Source organism: Manis javanica, chromosome 4, assembly GCF_040802235.1.
Source record: "Manis javanica isolate MJ-LG chromosome 4, MJ_LKY, whole genome shotgun sequence".
NCBI classification, from domain to species: Eukaryota; Metazoa; Chordata; class Mammalia; order Pholidota; family Manidae; genus Manis; species Manis javanica.
Genome location: NC_133159.1, coordinates 45,856,427 through 45,871,663, shown reverse-complemented (window position 1 = coordinate 45,871,663; position 15,237 = coordinate 45,856,427). Strand labels below are relative to the sequence as shown.

Genomic DNA, 15,237 nt, shown 5'->3' with positions numbered 1-15,237 from the left:
TAGCTGACAACATCCCTCCCCTAAAATCACCTCCGTGCCGCCCCTGTGAACCTCAGCTTGGCCACCCCTGTAGCACTGTGGTTAACAGCACTTGACTTTACCTCGAGCAGATCTGAGTTTGAACCCTGTTCTGCCCCTTATGGGCTGTGTAGCCTAGAGAAAAAGACTCTTAATCTCTAGCACCTTAGTTTCTTCATCTATAAAATGGGCGTAATGACACTTTCCTCCTAAGATTACCGGGAAGATTGAATGGTATATATATATGACATAGGTAAAGTAATGACTATTGCGCCTGACAAAAGGAAGTAAGGAAGTACTCAATAAATCAAAGATATCTGTTATTCCTATCAGCCCCAATCATGTGGTTTAGTCATAAAATCTGGCCTTCAATTCGACCCTCAAGAAGTTAGCTAAACCCATACCAGGATTAATTTCCTTATCTCCAGATCCATTGTTTTTTCCTATAATTTTACCACCAATGCACTGGCAGAGTTTTACTATAGCTCACTAATACACTTTAAAAACACTGTATTAGTCAGAAAAAAAACAGGCTATGCTGCAGGAACATATAACCCTCAAATGTTAATAGTTTGATATACAAAGATTTATTTATATCACAGTCCGATGACAATTGGACAGATCTCTTTACTAGCTCTCTTAGAAGAAGAGACTCAGGAATCTAGGTTCCTTCCATTGTGTAATTCTTCTATCTTAAACACACGGCTTCTGAGATTGCTGCAAAAGAAGAGAAAAGGTAGATACTTGAGCAGGCCTAGCAGTAACATTCATTACTTCTTCCCATATCCCACTGACCAGAACCTAGTCACATACCCAAAGCTAATTGCAAGGGAGGCTGGGAAATAGTCTTCTCACATACCCAAGGAAAAGGAACTAGGATTTGGTGCATACCAAGAATTTTCTCTGCTCATCTTATATCCCTAAATGAAATAACCCCCATATCCTCAACTTGATCTGAGTGTCTCTCCCCTTTCTCCAGGCTCATCAGCTCTGTGGGGTCTCTTGATAACCAGTGCCGCAGCCACACTGACCTCAGAGACCACCACTCTCCCTCTCCCTTTATTTAACATTCCATCCCAAATGTGGACGGTGTTGCCTTTTTCACTATGCCAAAGCTGAGGGCAGCGTGGAGACTGAGCTGCTTGGCCACACTGGTAACACAGCTAGTGAGCAGGGAACATAGACATGGAAGAGGTATTTAACCATACCTCTAAGCTATATATGCCTTGTAGCGATCATCCCATATTTCTGCACTGTTTAATCCATCCTCTCTCACTTTCCCCTCTGCTCTGTCCTCTACCTGGCTATTAGCTCCACTTTTAACCATCCTATTCTCCTCGGCTTTGTACTGCCCGCTCCCTCTAGTCCTTCTGGGGACAGCATGGAGTGGAGGAAGGAGCAATAGATTCAGGTAGGGCAGAACCAGAGAATCAGACCTGTAGTCTGCAAGACTGGGGCATTTGCCTTGACCTTCCTGAGCTTCATTTTCTTCACTTGTCAGCATCTGTGATCTCACCACATTGTAATGAAAAATAGATTAAAATACCTACACACTGGGTAACTTGTTACACAATAGACTCTGAATAAATCTAAGTTCCTTTCCTTTTTTCTTCTGTCTTTTTTGAGAGCAGTCAGGATATAAATTATACATAAATAAATTACATGTTACACTAGAAATCCTCAGAAATGATTAATGTAACCAATAATAATTTTAATATTAATAATAGGTTTCTCTGGCAGCACCATCCTAATTCTGCCAAGTCAGTCCACATGCTCTGGCTTTGTCATCATAGCAACACAGAGTACTTAAAGTTTATGCTAGAAAGAGGTAAATGCATATGATTTCCCATTTTCAGACAGCTTTTAAATCCTTATTTTCATCAGAGCATTCTATAAACCATTACGTATGATGTAAAGTGTAAGCAGTATGTCTGTCAAGAAATAAAAGATTTAGACGTGACTGGAAACACTCAAAAGCTATAATCAGTATTGGAGACTGAAAATAAGATTTGGCCACATGAAGAATGTGCTGGAAATACTGATTTCTACTGCTCATTATGCCAAAGAATGGGTGGGACCTCAGTAGAGAGTATGGCACATCATCCCCATTACCAGGAGGAGCAAATTGAAGCTAGGGACTTGGAAGACAGAAATGTCTAGAAGATTTTGAGTCTAACTTGAGCCCGAGTATCTGCTAAGCATTCTCAATGACTCATTTCAAAACTGAGTTTGGAAAGACTTGCTTCAAAGAATCCTTTAAGCACTCAGATTCTGTGAGTTTATTATTCTGCGTTTCTCTGAGATTTAAATGGAAGCAACCAGAATGGTTGTGACCATGGGCTCTGGAGCCAGACTGCTTGGATTGGAATGGCTGTTCTTACACTTGCTAACTGCACTGCCCTGAATGAACGATGTAACTCATGTGTGCCTCAGTTTCCCCAACTGGAAAATGAGGATCATACTAAGGACTAAATAAGGTGATGTTTGTAAAAATCTGGGGCACTGTTCCTGACAGGCAGTAGATAATCTATCCGTCATTTCCTTGTCCATGATTAAGTGGAGATCACAGCAGGAGTCATCCTGGTCCATAGCTACCACCAAGCCACCAAGCACCGTGTATATATAGTAGACTCTCCTACTTCATTATTCAGTCGGATTATTTATTCCTAAATTGTAATGAGATCTGGCTAAATGTATGTTAATCCCCAAATTTCACACCCAAAACCCTCCTCACAATCTCTGTACTTTGTATCTACCTTTTCTACCTACACCCTCTCACACAAGCATAGAACGGGGACTCATGAGGAAAATGAGATCATTATAAGGAAATAAAACAATGCTACATCATTTGTACATCCAGGTAGAGCACGTGCATTTTGACCCTGACACAGCCACCATTAACTGAGCAGTGGGGTGGGGAGGAAAAGAGGAACTGACATTTTTGGTGCCAATTTAATGCCAAGCACTGTGAAGGTTTTCAAATCGCACATTGATCCTTAAACCAACACTCTTACCTGTTTTTATAGATGAGGAACACACATCTCAGAGGGGACTATTGACATTCCCAAGGCCAACAGCTAGTGGGGAAACTGAGTTTAGTACCTTGAGGATCATAACGGGGATCGTATGTGGTTCCAAGAGTCACACTTCTATTTGAAAAACACTTCTAACAGTTACCAGTAATTGCCTACTACATCTTATGACTTACCATTGTAACTTGTCCTCAACCAGACAAAAAGTACAGATAGAGCTCCCAGTCCATCGATGCACAGGCAGGTGAGAGCCCTTCCCACCTACTCCATCGCCCTTGGCCTTGTAGACTGTCCTGATGCCACCAGGGGGAGCCCTTGCATTAAAGCAACAGGAATTTGCCAACCCAGGTATCAGCTGGGATTTGGAGGAGGGCTCCACATTCTCTCTCTCTCTCTAGAGGGATTCTACAGGTGATTTTTCCCATTATATTATTTACAAATGTACACAAAACATTGTTGCTTTGGGCCAGAGTGAGGACCAGGGTTGGAGAGAAAGCTACAAAGAATCTTTGGCCTGTGCCCTGGTCAGCATGGAGGAGTGGGCCCCAATCTGTGAGCACAGCAGGAGCATGGATCAAACTCTGAGTCAGGAAATCAATGTAGTGGGGTGTACTGACCATTGATTTTTTTAAATTAAATAGCACAGTATGGCTCGGAGGAAAACAGAAAATAACAGTGTGATCACACATATAGTAAGAGTGATTGTTTTGAGAAATTATTTTAGTATTTGTGTGTGTGCATATATATGCTGAATCATGATGTAGATATCTCTGTGAGTCATTAATTATTAAAACACACTGACCTAAAAAGCTTACTAAAAATCCAGATTTCCAGACCCTAGACTTAAAGAACTGACTCGTTTCTGCCTGGGCTCCTTGAAGCCTGTATTTTTCATAGATTCCTTGGCCTCTGTGATGATCAGCCAGGTGTAGGAACCGCCTAGGAGAGGAAATGTGCACACAGGCGGGCTTTCCTCGCCTGCCCTCCCCCTCCTCAGCCCTAGAGAGAGAGGCTATGTATTCCATGAGTTTGGCCCTAACAAAGCAGGAAAATTCATAACACATGAAGGTGCGCGGGCTACCTTCCCAGCCAGTGATTTAAGTGGATTATAGCTGGCCCCCAAAGCCCAGGAGAGCTGTGAGCTTTTAAGAAGCAGGAATTGAGGATTGGGGTTCCAGCACCAGCTATAGGAAAACAGACAAAAACAAACAAACAAATAAAAACACCTTATAGTCAGCCAGACCTGGGTTCAAATTCCTGATTCTTCTATTTACTATCTGTGTGGTCGTGGGTAGGTAATAGGATCCCTTTGGGCCTGTTGTCACCTTCTAAATGGGAATAATAGCGCTTCCCAAGGGCATGGTAGGATTTAAGTATCATAATGTAGCCAATGCTTGACAGTGCCTGGCCAAAACGGGCGCTCGGTTTGGCAGCTCCCTTTTGAGCCCCCACCAACCCCCCTGCGAGTTTAGGCACACTCTGCCTCCTTGGGGCCTCGGTTTCCCCGTGGGCGTGCAAGGTCTCCTGGGGTCAAGCAGCGGTCCGCAGGGCGGCGCCGGGCCGAGCCTGTTGGTGACGGAGACGGCACTGTCCAGCCTGGGCGCCCTGCACTAACAGGAGCGGTGCCACCCCCGTTCCTCCGCGACTCCGCCGGGCACGGGGCAGAGGGAACGCCCCTGGAGAATGCCCGGCCGGCTGGCCTGCGGGAGGGCCGCCTGCTGAGTGTTTTCGGACGGAAGGCTCCTCCTCCCCCCTCGCAGGTGCCCCGTCCTGCCAAGTTCGGCGGACGGAGGCCGGTGTGCGCCCCGCCGGCGGCTGGGAGGCTCCAGCTTCGGGAGAGGGAGGAGCCGCCGCCCAGGTGGGGCAGGTGGGAAGCCTGCACTCAGGTGTGTCCGGAGCCCGGGGAAGTGATTGCTCCCTGGACGGCGCAGGCGGAGCAGAGCGGACTCCTGGCCCCAGGATCCAGCTCTGGGAAGCGGGGTTTGTTTCCCAGACTCTGCCTCGGAGGAAAGCCATGGAAGAGGTCAGGCGCGTCGGTGCGGTGGTGGGGTTTTCCCGGGTCTAGTGCCTCCCAGTAGAGAGCCGCAGGGAAAGGCTGCTTGCGCATCTGGCCCCTGGAGAAGGGCAGTCCTGTCGGCAGCCAGCTCCCGCCGTCCTCACCCCGGGCAGGTGTGACTCAAGGAGGCTGAGTACTAAGGCCTCCCCGGTCACCCCAGAGGGTGAGGGGATGAGAGACTCTCAGGAATTCGGGCATGAGGAATCCTAGCTCTAACCCCGCCAGCCGGCTTTTTAACGTGCTCCCGCAGCGTGGTTCAGTGCCTGCTGGCTTCTCTTTGCTTGTCCTGTGGACTGTGGGTCCTCCAGGCGATGCGTGGGCTTCCTGGTCAGAGGTCAGGGTGGTGCAGGGGGGCTCTTTGTGGCTTGAGGCTTTATTGTGGGCTCTGCTGCTTAATAGCTGTGTGGCCTGGGACCAGTGAGTTCATCCTCCTGAGCCCCCTGGGCTCCTTTCATGAAATGGAATTACTACTAGCATGACTAGTTTCTGAGATTATTGCAGATGCTTGGAAAAATAGAGATGGCGTATGGGCAAGCGCCGGGCGCCAAGCCAGGTGGAGTTGACTCTTAGATGACAGCGTGCTGTTTGCATAGTTGGAGATTTTTCCCACCTGACTAACCACATCTTTCTTTTTCTTTCTCCAATTCTCTGCTCCCTCTTCCATGAGTCAGTTACTTTCGTGTGTGTGTGTGTGTGTGTGTGTGTGTGTGTGTGTCGGTGGGGTGGGCTGGGGAGGGGCAGAGATGCGTTTTGCTTCTGTATCTTCTTATACACTGCAGTCAAGTCGTTTTCTCCCGTGAATCACGTGGCTTCCCTCCCAGAGGTTTAATTTTACATTGGGAAGGACCTATTTCAGGTGTCACTTTCTCAGGACATGGTCCATCTGTCTCTCTGTGGCTGATTATTCCAGTCCAACTAGCTGAGTTTTGTAGAAGAGTGAGCGAGGGCTGGCTAGTATTGTTTTCATCTGAATTCACCCTCCCCCAACCTGCTGTTTGGCAACTTTTGAGAAGCTTCTCCTTGATGGAAAAATGTCAGGCTGAATAGATTTCGTGGGATTGTAAGAAAAAGAAACTGACATGTTTTGCACCCTCGAATGTACCAGGATATGCCCGGGCATCTGTGATTCCAGTTTATTTACTTGACAGCACAGTGAGGTCGATACCATTTGTCCAGTTTTTTTATAAGGAAGGGAACTGACAGAATGTTGTCACCCGATATCACCCAGCTGGTCAGTAGCCTGAGCTGGAGCATGGCTGAGATTTGTTAACAACAAATACTGAGCGCCAACAGTAAGCCCTGCATCACCAGCAAGGATTACAACAGGAAAACAGGTAAAATGTTAGGCAATTTAGAGAAAAATGTACAAAAGGGCATGTTAGCTAATAACATTTTTATGGGACAAGCTAATGTGGTTATGCAACTTTTTCTGCTCAGGGAAAGGGGAGAAAGATCAAAAGAGATAAGGGTTATTTCTCATCTTAAAAGGAGGATTTTGTTTTGTGTTCTTTAAGTCAAAATGTTTATTAATAAATATATACTGAGCACCTGCATCGTGTTGCCAGGCCCTATTGCAGGTGCTGCAGACCCATCAGCAAACCAGTCAAAATGCCCAACTTACATTCTAGGGGAGAAGACAGGCATGTGTAAAGCTCCAAGGGCAGTTAAGTGCCACATAGAAACACAAAGCAGGGAAGAAATTTTGGTGAGGCAGTTGAGAGGCTGCTATTTTAAATGGGATAGTTCTGAAAACATCAACACAAAGTGATATTTGAGCAGAAATTTTAAGGAGATGAAGAAGTTAGCCAAGTGGATATTTTAGGGAAGAATATTGTACAGAGAGATAACAGTAAATGCAAAGGCCCTGAGGCAGAAGCTTGTCTGGTATCTTCAAGGAGCAGCAAAATAGCCAGAATGGCTGGCATGGCACAAGCGAAGGAGAGAGTGGTCAGAGGTACTAGTTAGTTAGATTATGTAGGGCCCTGGAGGCCTTGTAGGAACTTGAGATCATCCTGAGTGAGATGGGGGTCCAACTTGAGTGTTGTGAGCAGTGTAATGAGTGATTCAACTTGCATTTTAAAAGGATCATCTGGCTGTTGTTTTGCAAATAGATGACAATTAAGAGCAAGAGCTGATGGGGGCTGAGCAGTGAGGAGGCTACTGCCATGATCTAAGCAAGAGCGCATGGTGGCTCGGACCAAGGTCTAGCTGGGCAGGTGGCTAGAAATGATGAAGTCCTGGATATATATCAGAGGGAGAGTCAGCAAGACTAACTCATGGGTCTGACCCAGAATGTGAAAGAAAAATGAGGAATCATCAATGACTCCGAGATGTGAAGCTGGAGTGCCTGTGAAGAATATAGTCAAGATTTAATGAGATGGTTTAAGAAGAAACAGGTTGCAAGACCTGGAGTCAGTTTTAGATTTAGTAAGCTGAGGGGAAGAATAGGCAATTAGATATTTGGTTTTAGAGTTCAAGGGGGAGGCTCAGGCAGGAGGTATGATGAGGACAGTTTATCTACATTGCCTAGTATGGTGTTGGGTGCACAATAGTGTTTAATATATGTTACTGTAGTGGCTTTAAAACTTGGCTACACTTCTCCGACTTTCTCCCTTCAAGAGGTGGAGTCTGTGTTCCTTTACCTTGAACCTGGCCAGAATCGTGACTGCTTTGGCCAATTGAGTATGATATGTGTGGGTGGCACTGTGTCACTTCAGAGGCTGGTCATAAATGCCATGCAGCTTCCACCTTATTTGTGAGAACACCCAATCAGCCCTGAACCCCTAAGAGGTCTGTACCCTAAGGTTTTCATGCTGGAGACACCTCATGGTGATGCTCCGCTAGACCCTTCAGATCAGCTCAGCCCACAGCAAGTTATCACTGAGGGAACCCAGGGAGGGGGGTTCATCCTGAGCTCATTAGAGGAATTGGTCTCTGAGCTGAATGTGAGAGGAGTAAGTAGCATTTCATCAGGGAATGAGGGAAGTGGGGTGGGGAATAAGGCAAAGGGAACAGCATAGGCAGAGGTGCAGAGGTGAGGGATATGGTGAGACTTCAGAAGACACAGTTAGTTGAAGATTTTATTTTAAAAAAATAAATAATTTGAAATAATTTAATTTGAAAATATTTTTTTAAGAGGCCAGAATCAAATCCCAAGAAGTAAATAGGGACCAGATAGTGAAAGACCCTGAATGCCATATGTACTTCATCCTGTAGGCTGAGAGAACCACTGAGGGGCTTCACCTGCAAGATGGGAAGGCAAACAAAATTGGGTCATGCTGTCACCTTCTGCAACTGCAGGACTTGGCCAGCATCATATGTGGCTTATTTTTGACAGAGCTGAGTCTACTACCCAGGTTCTGAATGCCTATGAAACAGCTTAGCAAGGCTTCAACAGCAATTTCAGAAGTTTTTTTTTCATGAATAATCTGATTTTTCATGAATAAGTCACAAGACAAAGTACCATGTAAAAAAAAAGCAGGCCAGGCAGTTGAGGGATGGTGCTGGGATGGTGGCCTGCTGTGAATGAGGTCGTGCTTAGGAGAGTGGCATGCCCTCGGAATTAAGATCGGATGGTCAGACGCGGCTTCCTGTGGGCTCCAGAAGAAATTCTGAGAAGGGGAAAAGGGAAAGATCACCCAGTTATTTACATTTCTGAACAACTGGCCAAATCACTTCTGTCTTTGCAGAGAAATTATATCGCAAAGCCCTCTTGAGCTGTATTGTTTCACCCTTGATGGTGAAACATTATGTGATCTACACAGCTGCAGGGCTGATGGCGTGCCAACTGGTCTGTCCAACAGCATGGACCCTGGAATTTAGCCCACTGTTACCTTCATGTTGAGTCTTCCCTTCTCCAAACTGTGCACCTACATTTCTCTATTGAAGAGATGATTCTACCAGGTGAATCTGATCATACCACTCTCCTGCTGAATTCTCTTTGATTGTTCTCCATTGTCTGTGGGGTAGAGCCCAAGCCCTTCAGCCTGGCTGACCAGGTCAGGGTGCTCTGGTACCCACCCTGTGTGCTTCCCCTGCAATCTCCTGGCCCCCCCTGGTGCCCCAGACTATTGTTTCTGCGGGCACACTCTGCTTTCCAGAATGCTGGACTTTCACTTTATTTAAGACTCAGCTCAGACAGCACCTCCTTGAGAAACCTTCTCTAGCAACTTGGTCAAAATTGGTCTTTCCTCCCTTGCAAGACCCCGGCCCAGTGAGCAGACCAGGTCTGGACTCTGAGATAGCAGAGAGCAAGGACTAAGATGATCTCACAGACACAGAATGGCCTGATGCTTAAAAGCAGGGACTCTGAGACAGCCAGACTGGTTTCAGTTTCTGGCTCTACTATTTACTAGCTTTGAGCAAGTTACTTAATCTCTTCATGCCCCAGTTACCTCATTTGTAAAAGGAGATAATAGTATTTACCTCTTAGCATTCAACTGAGGTTTAAATAAATTAATACATATAAAGAGATTGAACAGCTCAATGGGTTCAAAGGGCAGGTAATTCTACAAACTAAAATAAAAATTGATTATAGTGATAATAAATGGACTGCTAGGGTCTGAATTGTGTTCCCTTCTCCCAAACCCATATGTTGGAGTCCTAACCCCCAGCACCTCCAAAGGTGACTTTATTGGGCAATGGGGTCTTTACAGAGATGATCAAGTTAAAGTGGGTTATTGGGGCAGAGCTAATGTAGTATGACTAGTATGACTGATGTCCTTAGGAAAAGGATTATGGGCAACGAGTTCAGGCAGAGGGGAGGCAATGTGAAGATACAGGGAGAACACTGTGTGCACGAAGATAGCTGCCTATGGCTGGGGAGAGAGGCCTGCACACATCCTTCCCTCACTGCCCTCGGAAAGAACCAGCCCTGCTCACATGTGGGTCTTGGACTTTGAGCCTCCAGGATAATGAGGCAATACATTTCTGTATAAGCCAGCCAGTCTAGGGGACCTGGTTATGGCATCCATGGACCTTCTCAGCACAGTATTTAAGGGAATGAATGTGCCGACTCAGTGTGGCACCCTTCCCCCATCAACCCCGTGAGGGGTGGGGATGGGGGAAGCTTGGACCATGTCATTTTGGCCTCTCCCAAACCACAGCTGTGCTTAGCTCTCAGAGAAGAAATCTGAGAAGTGTTTATTACCACTTGGCATGGGAAACAGATGGCAGTGATCTTAGGGCCACGGTCACCCTTCATCCCTGGTCACTGGCTCTTGGATTTGGTTTCTCTCATCTGTAAGAATCTAAAATAGCAAACTCTTGGGTGATTTTTAATGATTAATCTAACATTTTGTTAAGACATACTAAATACAGAGAAGTTACAAACAATAGGCTTCAGAAATAATAATTAAGCAATTTTAGGGCGTGATATTGGAGAAGTTAAAAAGTTATACCTAGTACTCTTCAATGTGACTGTTTTCATCTTCTCCATTTTACTGATAAGGCGTAAGAATCAGGATTCAAACTCAAACATATTTGACCCCAGAGTCCCCATTCTTAACCTTTGCTTCTGGTTCCTTTTTATCATGGTCATAGTAAGAGGTTTTTAAAACTTTTAAATCAGGAGACCTGAATTGGAGTCTAGATCTGTTAATAATCCACTTGTTATGTGGCCTTGCATAAGTCAGTTATCTTCTCTGAAATTCCATTTTCTTATGCCTAAGTCTTGTCTAAAAAACCTGTTTGCTCTTTTGTCTATGAGGATTACATAAGATACTGTATTTGAAAGTACAACTATAAATAATAGAATCCTATACAAATATTCATAGTCGATCTCATCAAAATTCCCCAATTCAGAATTTGAGCAGAGAAGATGTTATATAATTCAAGCCACTTTCCTGAGTTCTGTGGCCTTCACCCTTTCCCACCTTTTGTGAACCAGAAAAAAAAATTCCTCTCAAAGATGAGTGTGCGATCTTAGGTAAGAAAAAATCAGTTGGGAAAGATTTTTTAACAATTTGAAATCTGTATACAAACAAGGTGGCATTATTTTTTAAAAGATCCACATGAAATGCCATCTTCTACCCCCTTAAAAAAAAAAATCACCCCAGAAGTCTCCTGAGTTTTGTTTTTCAGGAATGTTCTTTCTGAGTACATGCGCAGGACTTTTTTTTCCCCCAGGTTGTGGTCTGCAGGTGAGAGAGCATTGAATTAGAATCTGGGGAACTCTGTCTGAATGGAATCTCCACCATTCATGCATATGTGCCCTTAGGCAAACATTTCACCTCTATGGGCCTCTTCACTTACTAGCAAGGATTTAATGAATGAGATGACATATTGAAAAAAAAGCACCTAGCCTCAAACATTCCATGCATTCTTGGTCTAACATGCTAGTAGCTTTTGAGCTGTGTGGTACAGACCTGAGGAATAATTTGGGATGTTTCTGCCTCATTCTGATCTCCATGTCATGGGCAAGAGACCCTAATGCCTGGCTCCATAATTCTAGGAAACAAATTAATTACCAGTAGGTGCGCTAACCAGCTCTGTGCTTCTTAATTCCCCTTAGCACCCACTGCAGTGCCATGCTTAGTGACTATTTGGCTAAACTAATGTCCTGGGAAAGAAGAAAGGTAATATTAGCAGAGGACCCATTCTCTGCCAGTCCCTGCACCTGGATGCATTGTTTCATTCAAGCCTCACAAAATCATCAGACAGAGATAGTACCCATTTTAAACAAGGAAACTCAAGTTCTTTGGGATTATGTGATTTCATCATCATTGTCATTAACAGCAGTGACTAATCTTATTGCACTTACATGCATCAGGCAAGAGTCTAAGTGCTTTATGTGTATTAACTCACAGCAGCTCTAGGGTAGACACAGCTGGAAGATGGGCACTCCCCTTGAGAGACCCAGAGAGGTTGAATCTACTGGAGATCACACAGCCAGTAGGTTGTGGTACTGGGATTCAAACCCAGGAGCTGGAGGTTCCAAGGACACATTCTGTAAGAGTTCTCTCCCAGAAATTCTAGAATAATGGTATCAGCCTGTAGAAAGTACAGAGCTAGCTGAAAATAGGAGAAGCACCCCCCCACACACACAACACCGTGAAATCCAAGGACAGACTTGCCTCTGAGTCTCTGCTTGGAAACACAAAAACCGTTGTGACCATATACAGCGCCCAGGGAAAATGGCATCATCAAAACATTTTGTTCCTCAAATCTCTTTCAGAAAAAGCATCTCTGCGTAGTTTGAGTCCACAGTGAAGAACAGTGATCTCTCAGCAGGCCAGCGGAACCTGGCAACACCCTGCATTTAAAAAGTTGTTTTAGGAAAAGTGACTATTTGAGTACTTTCCCATTAACTCCTTAAAATGTCAATGAGTGGAGGTGTTCATCCTTATCTGGTGGGGTAGAAATCTCCCATATCCTTACCAGTGCTGGAGAGGTTTAACTTTTTCAGCTTTGTGAGACTGACATAGGAGAGACAGCCAGCTTCTAAACTCACAGTGAGAATGTTTGCCATAAAGCCCTGTGTTTACCCCAAGCCAGGAGGACAGTGTGGAGCTGAGGGCTAAAAGGGATGAGAAGAAATCCCAACCACTGCCTTTTCATGTCCCCAGCACTTGGTAGGAGGGGCTGCGCCCACTCAGGGGAAGCTGTGCAGCGCAGGTCAGGAGCATGGGCAGGAGGTGCACAGGTTCAGGTTTAAGCCCCGCCCCTTGGAACCTGAGCTCTCCAAACCTAGTGTTCCTCTGAAAGTTGGGACAGTAATATCTGGGTGTATCATTAAAATGGTTCAAAGATTCATATGTAATGCATTGGTTCCATTCTCCCACTCAGGTAGGAAAAGTATTGTTTTGAGAGCCAGTCTTGGCCTGGTGGTAAGTCTGTGTTCTTTGGGCAAGCTCAGAACCCTCAACTGTAAAACAAGTACCACCTTGAGTGCTGACTTCCTCACTCAAAAAAGAGTGAGAGTTTATACCTGACATCAAAGGAGAGTTTCTGGCTCATGGGGAGGTTAAGAAGGTTACTGATGGTTATTTTATTTATTGGCAAACCTACTGTTTTGCTTTGAGTACAATTTGAAACAACTCACAGCTAAACTGTCTCCATGTTTTGTTATGCTTTTCTGGCTAATGAACTCAAAATGTAGTATGAGGGTCAATACTGAGCATCAAATAGCTTCAAGTCAAACATTTGGTTCAAATTCTGGCTCCATGACTCAGGCCATGTGTTAAACTAGGCAACATCACTAGATGGTGGGGCTCTAGTGAGAGGAGGCGCAGAGCTCTCTCCAATTCCTGCCTGACGTTAGCACACTGTCTTGCCTTAGGGTTTCAGCCTTGGGCAAGTTCAGCCCCAGGAAAGTTCACTCTGGATTTTGTGAGAGGGTAAAAAGGGGCTTTGCCAAGTAGTCTCATGGTGGCAGGTCAAGCACTAGAATCCTGTCTGCCCCCATCTCAACCTGTGCTCCAGGCCCTACGCTCAACTCCAGCCTCTGCTCTCCTCTCTCCTGCTTCCCTCTCTTGCTATCTTCTCTAGGCTCTGCTCTTAGCACCAGAGGAATTCTTTTTACAGCAACACAGGCAATAACGGCTTATTGCTAATGGGTACACAAGCATGCGCCTGTGCAGTGCTAAGTATAACATTGTTGCGTGTATACAATGGGTAGATCAGATTAGGATCAGGTGATGATCCTAGTCATGGAAATTCCTTTTGCACACAAACACATGCATGTGTACACACAAGTGTGTGAGAGAGAGATTTAGGAGTTGCGATAAAACTTACCCTATCCTGCCATTGTATAACCCAAAGTTTTCTTTTCAAAGCATGTATGTCAGTTTCCTATTGCTGCTGTAACAACTTTCCACAAATGGTGGTTTCAAGCCCCACAAATCCATTCCTTTAACCATTCTGGAGGTTAGAAATCTCAAGGTCTGCAGGGCTGTGTGTCTTCTAGAGGCTCCAGGGGAAAACTGGTTCCCTTGGCCTTTCAACTTAGAAGCCACTTACATTCCTTGGAGGAAGGGTCCAGCCCCTTCCTCCAGCTTCAAAGTCAGCAGCATAGCATCATCTTTGCTCTCTGACCTCTGCTCCCATTCTTTTATCTTCTAAGACTCTGACTTTCTTCCCTTCCTTTTATAAAGACACATGAAATTACATTGTGCGGCCTGAGTAATCCAGGGTAATTTTTCCATCTCAAGGCCTTTAACTCAATCATGTTACCAAATCTACTTTTACCAGGTAAGATAACATGTTCACAGGGTCAGAGGATTTTGGGCATAGACATCTTTGAGAGGGGGCTTTATTCAGCCTGTCACAGTCTTAACTATCCTAACCATTACTCACCCCAAAGTTTTGGGTGTGTTTTTTTTTTCAGGGTATGTGTCACAGTTGTAAATAATAATGATGATAATTGTATAAATATCTATTTAATTTCTCCCACTCTGGATTGTAAGTTCATTGGGAAGAGGCAGTACCTATTTCTTATTCACTGTTCTTTTTCCTGGTGATGTAATGGTTAAATAACAACAATTATGTTAATAGATAACATTGTGGGGGTAGGCACTGTGCTTAGTCCTTCCTCTGAATATTTGATCTACACAACAGTCTGGCAAGGATAAGCAATATCGCCGTTCCTGTTTTCAGATGGAGAGACTGAACTGTAGTGGATTTAAGTCACTAGCCCCTATGGCCAACTGACTACTCTGTGGTGGGGCCACTTGAACCCAAGCCTGCCTGACCCCAGAGATCTTCCATTTAACAGACAAGGTCCCAAAGGCCCATGAAATAAAACAATTTAGACCTTCCTTAAATTACTCAGAGTTTAAAAGGGAAGATGCATAAAAATAACATAATTATAATACAGCGTGACAATTATAATTAATGCAAACAATCACATGATGTTCAAGTACCTGAGGAAGTAGAAAGGAAGCATGGTTTAGCTCAAACTGGGTGTCAGACTTTCTGAGGGGAGGGGATTTCTGAGTCCAATTTTAAAAAAAGGAAGCATTCACCAGGCAGTGAGGGATGGAAGAGGGATGGTCGTCCGAACAGAGGGAACAGCATATGTGAAAGAACTGAAGCAGGAAATGGCATATTGTGTTTGGGGATCAAGGGACAGTGGGAGACAAGTGCAGGCTAGTGTACCTCTACTAAGGATTGCATTGTCCACACAGCAATGGA

At 44.9% G+C, this 15,237-nt stretch overlaps 1 protein-coding gene across 12 annotated transcripts in view; it reads left to right on the top strand.

Moving 5' to 3' along the window:
* Positions 1-4,192: 4,192 nt before the first annotated feature.
* Positions 4,193-15,237, top strand: part of FYB2 (FYN binding protein 2) — a 110,523-nt gene continuing 99,478 nt past the window's right edge. For 7 of the 12 annotated variants that reach the window (XR_005062241.2, XR_005062243.2, XR_001850176.3 and 4 more), the window contains exon 1: positions 4,193-5,073. Coding sequence is in view for 4 of the 12 variants with exons in the window: in XM_073233991.1 (XP_073090092.1) it covers positions 5,065-5,073 (9 nt within the window). In the remaining 8 variants the exon portion in view is untranslated. The remainder of the gene's footprint in view (positions 5,074-15,237) is intronic. The other 5 variants (XM_037021756.2, XM_017642233.3, XM_017642232.3 and 2 more) reach the window with 3 other exon arrangements.